This window comes from Carassius gibelio, chromosome B18, assembly GCF_023724105.1.
Source record: "Carassius gibelio isolate Cgi1373 ecotype wild population from Czech Republic chromosome B18, carGib1.2-hapl.c, whole genome shotgun sequence".
In the NCBI taxonomy this organism is placed as follows: Eukaryota; Metazoa; Chordata; class Actinopteri; order Cypriniformes; family Cyprinidae; genus Carassius; species Carassius gibelio.
In genome coordinates this window covers 12,197,211-12,212,758 of record NC_068413.1, presented here as the reverse complement: position 1 = coordinate 12,212,758, position 15,548 = coordinate 12,197,211, and the positions used below count along the sequence as shown (strand labels likewise).

The 15,548-nt window shown below is 36.0% G+C and overlaps 2 protein-coding genes across 2 annotated transcripts; one reads left to right on the top strand and one right to left on the bottom strand.

The window, feature by feature from the left end:
* The first annotated feature begins 1,959 nt into the window (after positions 1 to 1,959).
* LOC127977162 (ras and EF-hand domain-containing protein) lies at positions 1,960 to 13,223 on the top strand. The gene is made up of 17 exons (XM_052581875.1): positions 1,960 to 2,454; positions 3,131 to 3,283; positions 4,226 to 4,316; positions 4,773 to 4,868; positions 4,971 to 5,051; positions 8,461 to 8,576; positions 8,709 to 8,777; positions 8,887 to 8,968; positions 9,127 to 9,203; positions 9,330 to 9,513; positions 9,586 to 9,687; positions 9,919 to 10,063; positions 11,240 to 11,321; positions 12,284 to 12,398; positions 12,477 to 12,590; positions 12,681 to 12,757; positions 12,830 to 13,223. Exons 1-17 carry the CDS (start codon positions 2,144 to 2,146, stop codon positions 12,930 to 12,932), a joined length of 1,998 nt encoding a protein of 665 aa, XP_052437835.1. The 5' UTR covers positions 1,960 to 2,143; the 3' UTR covers positions 12,933 to 13,223.
* Positions 13,224 to 13,327: 104 nt separating this feature from the next.
* On the bottom strand, positions 13,328 to 15,548 carry serf2a (small EDRK-rich factor 2a). Its single transcript, XM_052581892.1, has 3 exons — positions 15,408 to 15,548; positions 14,077 to 14,185; positions 13,328 to 13,693 (listed from the first exon to the last, which is right to left on the bottom strand). Exons 1-3 carry the CDS (start codon positions 15,412 to 15,414, stop codon positions 13,627 to 13,629), a joined length of 183 nt encoding a protein of 60 aa, XP_052437852.1. The 5' UTR covers positions 15,415 to 15,548; the 3' UTR covers positions 13,328 to 13,626.

Sequence of the window (15,548 nt, the reverse complement as noted above, 5' to 3'; positions counted from 1 at the left end):
CTGGTTTGCACTGATTCAGCATTATTTTGGGTCGATTACAGTTATATTTGTGAAACTTGCAGTGGCATAAAACTATCACAGTGCACTGCCGGTCAAAAGTTTGAACTAATTAAGATTTTTTAAATGTTTTTAAAAGCAGTCCTATAAATGCAAGAATGCATTAATTTAATGAACTATATAGTAAAACTATTATATATTATTATAATATATTATAATATTGTGACATTATTGTTATAATTGTATTATTTTTGAATACATTTTAAAATGTGATTTATTCCTGTGATTGATTAATTTAATGCGTCCTTGAAGAATACAACTTTTTCTTTTCTTACCTACCCCAACCATTTGAAGGTACTACATAAGTATTTCCACAAAACATATGAAGCAGGAATTTTTTTTTTTTTTTTTATTATTATTAATAAGAAGATTCTGAAGGATCATGTTACACTGAAGCCTGGGGAAATGGCTGCAGAGAGTTCAGCTTTGTCATCACAGTATTAACATCTTACAATAAAACAGTTATTTAAACTGTAACAATATTAAATGTAATAATATAACAATATTTTAGTTAAATAAAATCAACCTTGGTGAACATAAGAGACATTTTTTTTTTTAAGTTGGTGGTTGCCATTGACTTCCATAGCATTTATTTTCCTACTATGGACTTCAATGAGAACCACAAACTGTTAGATTACCAGCAATCTTCAAAATATATTCTTTTGTACTTAACATAAGAAAGCAATTCATACAGGTTTGGAACGACATGAGGGTGAGTAAATGATGACAGAATTTTCATTTTTAAGTGAACTATCCCTTTATTTATTTATTCATTCATTCATTCATTCATTCATTCATTCATTCATTTTGGAAAATGTAAAAATGCAGAGTATTCTGTGAGGGGAAATGTTTATAAAATGCAGTATAAAACTGATTACACCTAAAGATTGTTCCCATATAACAGAAACAATGTGTGTTTTGTGAGTGTCAGTGTGTGTGTGTGTGTGTAATTTGATTGCACTATAGCCAACCACTTACCACTCAAGGTATCTGATAAATTGTATGCATCCTTATGGTTTCATGGGTTCTCTTATTATAGGTTGATTTGTATGGACATTTCCAATATAAATAATCTCCCTTATTTAATTTTCTCAAACACTGGCACAGGGTTATTCAGGTGTGTTTGATCAGGGTTGGAGCTAAACTCTGCAGTGCACTGGCCCTCCAGTGTAAGATTTGAATAACACTGCATTAGCTGCACCTCAAAAGAGATTTGCGCCATCTGCTCAAGTGCATGCGCTTTTAATTTTACTGTAATAATGCTGCCATCGTGTGGCCATTGTTGGTACACGACACATCCTTTTTTATATTTTATATTTCGCAATCTTGTTTTTCCAGGTTAAATAAAGTAACAAAAAAGAGGTGACATAATTAAATCAACACGATATTCATAGTCAGTTATGGTAACGTAAATAATTGTTCCTCTCAGTTAATCCCGCTTTACGTGCGTGTGTGTGTCACAGTATCGAATCTGACGCAGGCTGAAGGTTAACTAAATCTTGTAAACTCTTGAGTTAGTTTAAGACTTAGGTGCGGTGCACTGTTTGCACAATGACACGTCCAAAGAGAGATGAGGAAAAATAATAATAGCCTATACATTCAGAAAGGAATGCCTTTAGGATATTTGTTTATTTTTGTAGTTTACCTTGAGATATTTGTTAGCGTTTATTATGGCAATCTGTGTGCAATTCGGCGACAATATCTCTGAATTATAAGGAAGAGGAGAGTACAGGTAACAAAAGGCTATGTGGCGTGGACATTACCAAACAAAGTGGGCAAATGCACGCCTATCTCCATGAGTATCCAATGACACACTAACTTGAGTTCAACTTGTTACAAGCTTGATAATGAGCGATCATCCAATCACTCAAGCCTTCATCTAAATAAGCTGCCTGTCGCTTCAGCGTGAGGTTTCTGCGCACCTGTTGGTGATGTACATGTTAGCTCACGAACCTTTAGCGTTCATTTCTTTTCACACTTTCGTCTTTTCTTTTCTTCTTTTTATCACTTCCACGTTTACGGTGCATTATCTTATTACACAGGTGTATTTTGTATAACCGTTTGTTTGTCCTCGTTCAATGAAAATATGAACCAAGCTGACCTTCGGAGACTTTTCGCGGCTTGTGATGGGAATAAATCGGGAAGAGTCGAATACGAGGACTTCACCACTGTTTGCCGAGAGCTTAATGTTCCTGCCGACGAGATCAGGACATTATTCAACAAGTTTGATCTGGACGGAGATGGATATATTAACTTTAACGACTTTTCGTCGAGCTTTCACGAAGTTTCGGAAGCCCTCAATTTGGCTTTGTTGGGAAACAGTTTGCAGAGTCAGAGAAGCGCTTGGGATGAGTTTGAAAACACGTTAGACGGAGATGTGGCCTTTTATTTGGGAAGGTAGCTATATCTTCAGGTTCACTTATTTTGATAAACATTTACTGATAAAAATGAAGCTAAAAGATTTGATCTCTTTTTAAAGAACGTTTTAACTTGAAAGGGTTTTAAAACGTAAGTAGCAAAGGTTAGGCTACTAAATTTTGGCCTGAGTTTCACAAATATGTGGAAATATGTTATTTAAAATGCATTGCTGCTATTTAAAATGCATTGCGTGTGTGTGTGTAGCCTAACTATTTTTTTATTTTTTTTTATTTATTTTTTTTGAAGGCGAGGACAAATCTGTTCAAAGAGAAGGGAGTTAAATCTAAAAGACAAAACTTGCTTTTGTTTATTAAAGTATACTTTTTATTTTTAAAGTGGAAGATGCAGAAAGCTATGTTGGGTTTAGTTTACAGTATATTATAACTATCTGTATATGAAACGGTAGTCTATGCAGTGTCCATATTTAGGTAAACGTGTCTGTACAGTATGTTTATATAGCTACATAAAGTTGACTTTATAAATACACTGTGTCATGTTTATCTGTTTTGATATTAAGCGACCTTGAGTTCGCTGAAAAGTGCTATATAAAATCACTAATTTATTTTCATGGCAGTATCTGACCTGACAGCTGGTTTAATTTGTTTTTCATCCAGTCACATTTTATTTAGCTGCTTTCTTTCTCTGGTGTCTGCAGACAATGGGATGAATTGAGGGAGTTGTACGAACAGATCCACTCCACCACAGATGAGCTGTTATTGCAGCGATATGAGGATCTCATCAAGGCTCTTGTAGCTGAGAGCAAAGAGCACAGGATGGAGATTGAACAACTCGAGACTAGTCTACGAAGGTGAGTGGAGCATTTCCAGGATCCAGCTGGGATGCTGTGGTGAATCACCATGTACAAACAGCTGGTTTGGCTCTTTCAGATTGTCATGACCGGCTGATATGTCATAATTGCACCCTGATATAAATGTCATGCACCTTTAAATCTTTGAAAGAGCATTTTAAGGGCATTTTAATAATAAAGGGCTTTAAGTTTTTTAAATTTGTCATCTTGCTGCCCCTTGAATATATTCAAGATTGACACCATTATAGAATTTAACAATACGGCAGTATGTGCGATAAGATTTTAATGTCCAATATCAGATTAATTAATCCACAATCGTGAACTCAGCATGCTTTGTATTTTATGGAGGACAGAAGCACTGGGCTTTTTTTTTTCCTTCTGTCCAGGAAGTGTTTCTTCCGTTTTAAGAATTTAAAGAATTCAGGTTACAAAGCTTTCATTGTTAAAACGAAGAAAAGTTCTACCATTTCTGAGGAAGGAGGAAACTGAAAATTAGGCTTGAGTTACTAAGCTCGTCATTCTCCGTGTCGAAACTTATTTGTGGTTCTGTAGGTGTGGATGTTTCCACAGCGAGATCTAGTCCTGGCCTTTTACTGTGTGTTTAGCACTGTTTGTTTCACCTCAGGTCCACCTTACACAGTTGCGGCTTCTCAAGAGCCCTACCTTCGTTCCTCCCTTCCCTTTCGTCAGAGGTTTGCTCAACTGCACCCGCTTGATGATTACGATAAGACTCTAGCTTAAAGGAGTTCTTTTTTTTTTTTTTTTATCTCTCCAGTAGTAGCTCCTCAGGGAATGTTTCTTTTGAGATCTGGGTGTAGGTGCACCTGGAAGCATTAAAGGGTATTCTAAGACCAAGGCTGGTTGTTTCAAACTGCTTTCTGGATAAAAAGACTTTAAAGTTGCCGTTTGGTTCTGAAAAGTTATGCTTTTTGATGTGAACAGGACAGAGGAACTGGCCAGCAGTCAGTTGGCAGAGATGGAGGAGGACTTGCAGCAGCAACTGGCCCGCACAGAAGAAATGGTCAGAGAAGAGGTGAGAAGTCAGACAAGTTAAGTGATCATGAATTGGCACATATGTGTACGTTCATTGGATCTGAATGCGGATGCAGATTAATGCAAAAGTAAAAGATACTTTCCTGCCTTCTTGATAATTCAAAGATGCGTACATTGTTCAAATCAATGTAATTTTTTTTTTTTTGGTGTCTGTGTTATTCTTAAATACTATCTAAAAACTAAGGCCGATTAACATGCATGAACGCACTCGTTTACATGTGTGTAATTCTGTCTAGGTAAATTAAAAGTGGCATTTCAGATTTAACTTTGTACTTGGTGGTTCACCTTTTATTCTCGAAGCCCAGTGAGATGTTTTTAACAGGAAAACTGGGCTGACTCTGTGTGCACAAAGGCTTCTCTATGAGAGCAAGTAAATGCCCCTTTATTAGGCCTGTGCATATAAGGAAAACTCTCTTCTTGGGTTTCATGCATACAGGAGCAAAAGAAATTGGACGAATCCATTGCTATGCTCCAAATCAAGCATGAAAATGAACTGGCAGACCTGCAAACAACGATAGAAAGGCTCTCAAAAGTAAGGAAGTGATACGAGATGCTTATTTTAATGTCTTTGTATGTGGGTTTGTCTATCTTTTGTGTAATTTATTTTTTTATTTTTCTTTGCCTCAAATTTTAGCAATATCAAGAGGAGTCAAAATTAAACAGCCCCAGGGAAGATGCCATCAAACTGAGAGCACATATTAAAGATCTGATGCAGGTATGAATCTGATACTTCTTTACAACATGCAGTGCGCTTTAAAGGTATTTGAACCAAAGGGAAGTCTTGGGTAAACTGTGCAAATTTTAACTTAAAAGAATAATTTATCCATTAAAAAAATGTGTATGTGTATATATATATATATATATATATATATATATATATATATATATATATATATATATATATATATATATATATATATATATATATATATATATATATATATAATATAATATATTAGGGGTGTAACGATACGCGTATTCGTATTGAACCGTTCGGTACAAGGCTTTCGGTTCGGTACGCGGTACGCATTATGTACCGAACGGTTCGTTGGACTAATTAATTATATTTGGAAAATAAAGAAAAAATTGTGAAATATAATGATATGCGTTCAACAAGGTAGCCCAATAACCCAAACGACGTAACAGGCAACGCCCCTGACACCCCCGAACAAGAAAAAAAAAACACCAGCTTATATGTTTATGTTAGGCTACTCAGGTCAGGCGTTCGCTCACTCAGTACGCGCTGAAGGCTCGTTGCAAAATGGCCAATGCGTTTAACAGACCACAAATAGAAGATCCTCCAATAACCAACAGGTCTGGTGTTTGGGTGCACTTTACCAATCGATCGGGGCATCCAAACAAGCACGGTAATCAAAATGGACTAGTACTGTACTGTGTCGGAATTTCCTGAGCAGTACGATTCAATTAACAGGCCTGCACGTTATAGAAGAGCTGTTATAAATAGAACGTATGCACGGGCAGTTTTGAAAACTCCACCTACTTTGCTCTTGGCATAGTGCAGCGCAAATCGCGTTGTATCTGAAGGGCAACGCTGAGCCCAGGATCCAGCGCCGCGCGTATCGCGTCCTGTGTGAAAGACCCTTTAGTCATTTTGCAACTCAGCGTGTGCTGAGTGAGCGAGCGCCTATAGTGGAAAACGCATGTTTTAAGAACATTCTTAATGTAATTTAGCCCCGTTACTATATTCCTTCACGAGCCCATTTCAGCCAGACCGTAATTCCTGCTTTGTTCCAAAAAACATAAGCCCTATAGAGAACCAATTGAGTAAAAACACACTCAATATAAAGAGTTATAGAGTTCCATATGAAAAGTTACATCTTTGTATTTGTTGATAACTACTACAACAATATAACATTTTCAATTTTTTTTAATAAGGAGCTGTTTTTGTTTTATACAGTATGCTGCTAAGAAAACACCATAGAAGATGGGTAAAGAATAGATCATTGTTCAATGTAAAAAAAAAACAAAAAACATACTTTGTTGCCAATTTGTTCTTTTTGCTGTATCTAAAACGTACCGAACCGAACCGTGACATCAGTGAATCGTACCGAACCGTGAATTTTGTGAACCGTTACACCCCTAATATATATATATATATATATATATATATATATATATATATATATATATATATATATATATATATATATATATATATATATATATATATATATATATATATATATATATATATATATATATATATATATATATATATATATATATATATATATATATATATATATATATATATATCTCTCTCTCTACTCAATTTTAAAAGTTTACCAGAATTGTTTGACTGACTCTAGACATTTAGAGGAGTGTCTCTCAGTGCAGTTCAGAGTTTTGTTCCCAACATTTAAAAAAAAAAAAATCACGTTTTGTGGCGACTTCAGGCAGAGGTGAAACTAATCACATAAAGACCAATTTGAATGCTTCTGAGGGGGGACACAACTTTTGTTTTCAACTCAAAACAACATTTAGAGTTTTGGCCATTCACATCACAACAGCATTTTGGGGGGGCTGAAGATGCAAACTTCTGAAAATGGACAACAAAATGCAAGATTTTGTAAACTATGCTGTTATAAATGCATGCATTTGAAAACAGTGGGGGGTTGTGTGTAATGTGTTCAGTCTGTAGGTTTGTGTGCTTGGTGTTTCTTTACAAAAGAACCACACCAACTACTGGCCTGGCATGCATAATGTGTCCATGGACCACAAAAACAGTCATAAATTCAGAGCTGGGTAGATTACTTATGAATTGTAATCAGTTACTGATTACAGATTACATAAAAAAAATTTGTAGTCAGTAATACAATCTCTTAGATTACACATTTTTGGTAATGTAATCTGATTACTTTTGGATTACATTTGTTCTAACCCTTATTTGAGATTACATATATTCAGTGTGCCTAATCTTGTACTTTAAAAAAAATATATATATATATTTTAACCAAAAAGAGCCACAATAGCTTATTTTTCCAAGTGCAATGTATGGACACTTAATACTTACAAAACACTAATGTACCTTGCTGTTAGTGTTTGCTAGTAACACTGAATAAAACACACATCCTTTTTTTTTTTTTTTTTTTTTTTTTTTTTTTTTTTAAAAGCATATTTACTTATTATAAAGTTAATTTAGAAAACCAATATTAAAAAAACATGAAATTCACAGCAATATCACTACGAGGTAGAATATTTAATCTAAACACAGGGTCACATAGTATTTTTATTTGTTTTCACAAATCTGTGTGAACGGGAAGTGATTTGACAACATTTATCTTTTCAAAAATACGAGGCTATGTTTACATTGCAAATGTAACCTCAGTAGTCAAGTGACAATGCAGATCATATTAGAGATATGTTGACAAGGTCAGTTATTGGAGAATTTGAGAGTAAAACAAACAAAACAAGGGTCCTTTTCAATGTAATCTTTGTGACCAGGTTTTTTTTTTTTTTTATTCTCAGTAGTTGCACCACAGTTCATTCACTGACTCTTGCAGCACTTTGTCTGTAATGGCAGAATAAGGGCTGATACTAGAGGCCTGCTTTTCTGCATTACCTGCAGCTGAATGTTGTGTGAAGTTTTAAATTGCTGGGTGCAGGAGGGAACATACTGAAATGTAAGCGGGAGAAAGATTGTGGGACTTGAGTTAATTTATCTTAAAATACAAAATGTAAAGTCTATTATGAAACCAAAATAAATGGTTTACAGGTGCAAGGTTGGATTGGGTTTTTTATTTTTTTGACCGCATATGATTAAAGGAAAGCACCTTTTATTTTTCCTGCTGTAAAAGGAAAAAAAAAGTGAGCAACGCTGCTTGTTTGTGTGGGACATGGGCAAAAAATAGCCCAAGACACTGGAGCTAGATAGTCATACTGCAACAGGACTGAAAAATCTGTATAGATCTCTAGCTCTCGGATTTTACAAGCAGGAAGTAAAAGGTTTTTTTTTTGTTTTTTTTTTTTTTTTGTTTTTTTTTCTCTCTCTGAGTAGACTGCACTGAAAAAAAAAAAAAAAAAGATCCCATGGAGACCTCTAATTGTAACACTAAATACAAATTGAAATCTGTGATCTCATCAGCTTTTGTGTTCCTCTGCAGGAAAACGAGGAGCTGAGGAGTTCTCTTATGAAAGCCCAGATAAACGTCTCTGTTCTCCAGGTTGAGTTGGACAGGTTGAAGAATGCTTTCACTGACCAGAAACTCCAACACGAGAGGTGAAAACATTGAGAAGCTGGGTTTGTGTATGTAAATGTGAATGCTGCCAGTAGTTCTTAAAAACCGCCGCCTGAAATGTATTGAAGTGATTTTAAGAAAAAGTGCTTAATGGGACTTATTTTTCCTCTTAGAGAAAGTGATGACCTTAAGAAGATGGTGATGGAGTACCAGTCTTATTCCAGCCAAATAGAATTTCTCCAGTGAGGCAATTCACTTGTTCTCTTGGAGTCAAATGAATCCTAATATTCTAATGAAGGAATAGATTTTTCTGGCTTACTTGTGCAATATGACTTCTCTCCTTCACATCAGGGAAATGAACAAAACGTTGTATGACAGCAATGATGGGTTACGCTCTGCACTGAGCCAGGATAATGGCTCTTCAAAAAGACGGGTAGCTATTTAATTGGTTTTTAATTTAAATTAGAACTGCATTCATTGCAGCCATGGTCAAATATTTGGACGTCCAGCATACAGAAATAAACCATTGTTTCTGGGAATCATTTAATGTACACAATAACAACCCTCATTAAAATGTTTGCTCTTCTGTAGCTTTCACCAAAAACTGAAGTATCTGTACCTCCTAGAAAGATGAAACCACTTCGACAGAGTACAATGAATCAGAGCGGGTAATTATATCCTTTGTTTACTCTGTATCTGTTGCACCTGTATCTTCACAGAAACGATACAGAATAAAATGTCAAGATAATTTCTTGTTTAGGACCGTATACCATGTTATTTTGTTTCTTTTAAAGTTTTACTAATGAAGAGGACATGATGGCCCTGGTGAAGTGCTGGGCTGATAAGTATTTGGATAGTGGGGTTTCTGTTCAGAGAGACGCCGAGCCGATGTCAGGCAGCGATTATGACAGTGATGACAGCCATAATTCAGAAGAGACCGCACATCATAGTTACTCTTGTATTCCATCTGAGCTGGAGGTAAGCCTTTCACACTTTCCAGGTGTGTATCTGTATAATTCATTGCTGGGTTAAATAACTAATGTCTCCTAGGTGTCAGAGACGAAGTCTGAAGCTTTGGGATCTGTAGCTCGTAGCACAGTTGGCTCAATATCCTCCTCACTTCGGCGGCGGTTGTCTGCTTTTCCTGTCAAGGTAGTTCTTGCTACAGTACCTCCTTTCCAAAAAGTATATATATATATATATCTCTATCACTAGGTATTCTAGAAACCATAAATGCCAAATTAGTTTTTTGGAAAGAGTGAAAAGACTTGTCTCAGTTTTTCAGTCATTAGTTAAATGACAAACTGGGAAGTGGATGGTCTTGAAGTCAGAAAAGTTGAGACCTACTGTGATAGACTGCCTCTTTACAACTGTTCTCTATAGCAAACTGAAGAAGACTTGCATGACACTGAAGATCTTGCTCCAGTGTACCGTCTGGTGTTGGCTGGGGATGCTGGGTCGGGAAAATCCAGCTTTTTACTACGGTTGAGTCTCAATGAATTTAGAGGAGATATACAAACCACTCTTGGTGAGCAAAGTATCATTTTTAATTGTGCTATGAATACAGTATAAATATTGAGAATCCAAATATCTTAAAGGGGTCATATAATTATTTTTTTTCTTTTTCCCCTTTCGCTTTGGAGTGTTACAAGCTCTTGTTGCATAAAGCTCTGTAAAGATAAACATGTCGCCCAGATGATCACACAAGGAAGATGTAATTTTTATTCTCTCTGTTGCCGCTGCCATGTTGTGGAGACGCTGTGTTTCGTTGTGAAAGCGAAACCACTTTGTTTGGCCTTTCAAAAGAGGACACAACTAGAAATCATTGGTTAAGTTGTATTTACAACACTGTTCCTACAATCACAGTTCAACCCAAATATTCTGATGTGTGCTGCACATTTTACAGCGGACGATGACCGTTTCCTGAACCAGTAGCTACAATGCTTCTGTGCAAAAGGCTGTTCTATAAAGTTGGGCAATTCCAACTTTGCAAGGACAGTCTGCTGGTTCTTCTGACTCGTAGTCTGCAAGGATGTTTTCATATTTAAAGAATTTGCCACTGATTCAAACGTGAGTTTTGAGCAGTGTAGAGTAACATTTGTCATTTTTCAGATCACAAATGCAGACATGGGTTTTATGTTTACGTGGCACGACTTGCAACGTGTAAAAAAGACCATATTTAGACACTTTTATCCAAAGGGACTTGCAGTTCATTCAGGCTAACAGTTTGAGGAATTGAACCTGCAACGCTCTACCACTTGTAATTGACTGTAAAATGCCTCGTGTGTGTGTGTGTGTGTGTGTGTGTGTGTGTGTGTGTGTGGGGTTTTTTTTTTTTTTTTTTTTTTTATTTTATTTTTTTTTTGTTGCTCTGGGAGATGGCATCACAGTATGGTAAGGCGTGTAACTTTCCATCATGCATTCAGCCAATCACAACACACTGGATAGCTGGCCAATCAGCACACACCTTGCTTTTTGAACAATTAACTTTGTAAAAATCTATGTGTTTCAGAAAGACGGGACCTATTCACAAAATACACACAATGTTCTTTTTAGCCATGCCATATGACCCCTTTAAAGTTTTATCTTATAGGTCATCAAAGACTATGTCAGAATGACCATGGCACTCTTGTAAATCAAAAAGCCTTCATTATCAGATGGCTAAATCCAAGAAATCTAAACTCCCCTTTTAAAATTCTTACAGGTGTGGATTTTCAAATCAAGAAGATGCTTGTAGATGGAGAGAAAACAAACCTTCAGATCTGGGACACTGCTGGACAGGAAAGGTACAATCTATGTGTGGTTTGGGAATCAAGTGTAGACACGCTCTGTTAAAATTCTTAATTATGGATGTCAAGTTACATATTAATCTTCATTAATGATTATACTTTGCTTTTATAGAAAATGGTCACTTGGTTGTATGAATTCACTGGCGTTCACTATTTGGAGTCTGTAAGAGTTTTTAAACAAATGTACAGTGTATGTGAGCTTTTGACAAAAAAAAAAAAATATATATATATATATATCTATCATTGCAACCCCAAACCTTTGAACAGTAGTGTAGACAGTCAGGATTGTCTCAAGAGTCCTGTTAGATATTTTGCTTTCAGTGTAGCTGGTGTACCATGTTGCTACAGACAACAAATTCTGATTCTGGAACATGTACTGTAAACACATTTGCTGTTTATGCACACAATGGAATATTAGCAGGCATGCAGGTAGGGATAAACATGTATATTTTTGACACTTTAGGATGTTTGTTACTAGAGAGAGGTGTGTGTGTGTAAAAAATAAATTAATATAAAACCTAACCAGTTCAAGCCCCTGCAAAAACTGGAGGCCTGTTTGGTTTGGTTCACGTGGGTTTAGGCCGGATGCCCCGGTTTCTTCCCAAAGACATGCAGGTTAGGTTAACTGGATATTGTAAACTGTCCCCAGATGTGCGTCTAAAGGCCAGACTTGTGTATGGATTAACTGGTTCTCACCATAAAGCCATGCTGGATTGACGTTAAGAAATGGTTGTCTAATGAACTGCATGGCAAAGATGCACTACTTTCAAAAGCTACATTTAATTGCTCAAATGCAGTAAAAATGGCAATATTGTGAAATTACAAAAAAGAAAGTGTTTTGAAGTTTAACTTATTCCTGTGGTGGCAAATCTGAATTTTTCAGTGGCCATTTAGAATTATTAGCCCATAGTGCATGTTAGCGTTACTTTAAAATATATAAACTTGTTTCTTTTCTACAGGTTCCGCAGCATCGCCAGGTCATATTTTCGCAAAGCACATGGAGTGCTACTGCTATACGATGTCACGTCTGAGAGCAGTTTCTTGAATGTTCGTGAATGGGTGGAACAGATTCGGGTACAGTCAATGACATTTTAGCAAGTTAGTTTTCTTTGTTTTATTTGTAGTCCATATTCTGTAAACTTTCCCTCACAGGAGTCAACGGATGAGGACATCCCAATGTGTGTAATAGGGAACAAGGTGGATTTGAGGGCAGAGAGGCCCGAGGGAAGCTGTGTGAGCGCGTTCCATGGTGAAAAGCTTGCGATGGTGAGTCTTGAGTATCAGCTTTATATGGGAAGAATGTATTAAAAAAAAAAAAACACCCTGCCAAACCTAGTTTTCTGTTCATTTATATAGGCTTATAATGCCCTGTTCTGCGAAGCAAGTGCTAAAGAAGGGACAAATGTCATCGAGGCAGTTTTACATTTAGCAAGGTAAGAAACCTCATCAGTTTCTGCTTATTCTAATACATTTTCAGGCTTTAAATGTCTTATGAATTATTACAGGGAAGTCAAGAAACATGCAAAACTGGGGCGAAGATCAGAGTCACGGGTTAAGCTGAGTCTTCATAAACGGAAGAAGACGCTGAGCAACTGCTGTGGAGTCTAAGTCATGTAGCCATCTGGTTTAATTGTGATTTTTATGGTTTTAAAAATAACTCCAGTCCTGTACTTTGAGAGAAATGTTAATGGTTTTTAGCACTTAAGCAGTTTTTAGGCATGGATGCGTCCCTCGTGTTTCTAGGCACACTGAACAAATGTGTACTTGTACATTTGCCTATTAATGATCAAATTCACTTCAGTGTTTATTTAAATACTTTTATGTCAATTTAATTACTGTTGTGTTTGAAGGATGTTTATGTAAATGTTTCTAACTGTTAAATAAAAGTTTTAGATCTGATTTAAAGTCCAAATCAAAGGTCTGGAAGCAGTTTGTCTGATGTAATCTGCAGGGGAAAAGGGTTCTCTAGTATTTTGACATCTCTGAAAGATAGCAAACTCTGATTTGAGCTACACTTTATTCAACAGTTGAGTAAAGGAAAGCAAATGAGAGAAAAATACAAGAGTAGGTGTTTGCAAGATGGGTTTTGTGGGCCTGTTATTCTTGGTTTTTACATTTGCAAATACAGAACCAAGAAAAGTCACAGTGAAGTAAATGCCCAATCAAACTAAATTAGTACAGTACAAAAAGGGTTTTTAAATCAAAGTACAAACAATGGTACTGCTGACTAGACCACAAAAAACAATATAGTCTAATGACACCAAAATAATGGCTTAGGATCGTATGAAAGGTTTGACGTCTTCTACTTGGCTTTAGAGTCCATTTTTTCGTTGGCTTTCTTTTGCTTCTGTTTCATTATTTCTGCATCTCTAAAAAGGTACAAAAAAAGAACATTGAAGTTAATAACCGCAGTACAGTGTCCCACAACACTTTACAATACAATCTCCAATACTCCTACTCTTAGGCTGATACACAGGGCAACTTTTTGAGCAATGTTAGCATCAACCGGCAACCTGCTGAGACCTAGGGCCCACAACAGATCTAAATTATTTTGACAAATTTTACCCATTCTCAATGGGAAAGTGCCCAAGCAACATTGCTTGGTTGCCTGGCAAAATTTCTGAAAAAATTGCCCTGTATATCATCAGCCTTAAATATTTAGCAACACATTAGTGGTAGTTTATTCCTCTCATTATTAAAAGGAAGCTGCATCTAGCTTAAGTTCTCGAGGTGTCTGGATATTGTAGGTTACCTCTGCTTTCTGGCAGCAGCAGATAAACCATCGTCATTTCTCTTGCCCTTTTGCAAATCATTTTGCTTCTTGGCATGTTTCTGGCGAGCAAGTTCACGCTGATTTCCCCCTAAAGAGGACACAGTGCTGAAAATAAATAACTGATTTGACTAACACATCTCATCTCAATGTAACCCTAAAAATCCTACAGTGTCAGGATATGGTTTTCTAAGGCCTCTAAACCATCAATCTCATTTCATTGGAAAACCTGTTGTACACGATCAACGTACCTTCATCCCTCGGTTCATAGATTTAGTACATTGAAAAGCCTTCTAGGACCTTCAGGTCGTAACACACATGCACTTTTTTTTATTTTTTTTATGTAAAATATAAATATTGTCAGTAATACTTCTAAATCTTAATTTACTAGACCAAAGTAAATTGATTAATCTGAACTTTTTTTTTCCTAGGAAAATTAAAAGTTGTGAGGATCCAGGAATCTGTTGGTTATCACTGCATTGTTTAGCTAACCACATAGAAAACTACAGAGATTTAATCAAAAACTAAACACTTAAATGTCATCTTTACTGAAATACAGCATGACAATTGTGATTTATGTGCATTTTATGTAGGTGGGTAGCTTGCTACACGGTTACAAAAATCTCACTGGTTCAGAAGCTATCACAAATTTATTTCCCTTTGTCCATCTCTCTTTCACAAACAGTTTGGATTTCTGAATATATAGATAGATAGATATAGAGTGTGAGCTCCATATTTTCGCAATATCCTATATTATATACTCCATAAGTCATAATATGATACATAACACACAGGTACAATAAACTGTTACATTAAAAATGTATAATGAACTATTGCAGACTATTATTTGTCAGGGTTTAGTGTAAGATTTTTATTTCCTATGAAGATGCATGTTTAAAAAATAAAAACATATGTCCTGATGTAGAACAGTTTGAATCACAGATGCTGAATCATTCTGATAAACTTATTGTCAAAAATAAAACAATGCAAGTTAATTAAATGCTAATAACCGAACAACCTCTAAAAGATGTGTGCGTGACACCAACATACCATTTATGTTAACGAATTCAGGACTAATTTAATGGTGAAAATATAATTTGATTTGATGAACCCATTTAAAAACATATAACCTAGTCGTTATAATAACTGAATTTAAACTTTCATTCCGCCCAGTCCCTTTCAAATAGGAGTCAGTCAGTCAGTGAATCCCATAGGCCTCACACACCGCGACCGAGAGAAGAGCTCTCATACACGTCTGACAGTGACCTAATACTACTGAACTGAACCCATGTAAGATCCATTTACATACTCACTGGTCATTTTTGATAAATTTTGTCCGATTTTCAGATTAGCTCACCCAAAGGGCCGCTATCTTATTTCCCAAACAACAGACAGATGTCTTTACTGTCCGGAGTCAAACTTACTCTAGAAGAATCTACAGCATCGCGAGATCT

Coding starts and splice junctions, on each gene's coding strand:
- LOC127977162 (XM_052581875.1), top strand. CDS start 2,144: ATGAACCAAGCTGACCTTCGGAGACTTTTCGCGGCTTGTGATGGGAAT. Junction 2,455..3,130: donor GTGGCCTTTTATTTGGGAAG/GTAGCTATATCT, acceptor TGGTGTCTGCAG/ACAATGGGATGAATTGAGGG. Junction 12,591..12,680: donor ATGGTGAAAAGCTTGCGATG/GTGAGTCTTGAG, acceptor TCATTTATATAG/GCTTATAATGCCCTGTTCTG.
- serf2a (XM_052581892.1), bottom strand. Junction 13,694..14,076: donor GCTGCTGCCAGAAAGCAGAG/GTAACCTACAAT, acceptor GTACCTTTTTAG/AGATGCAGAAATAATGAAAC.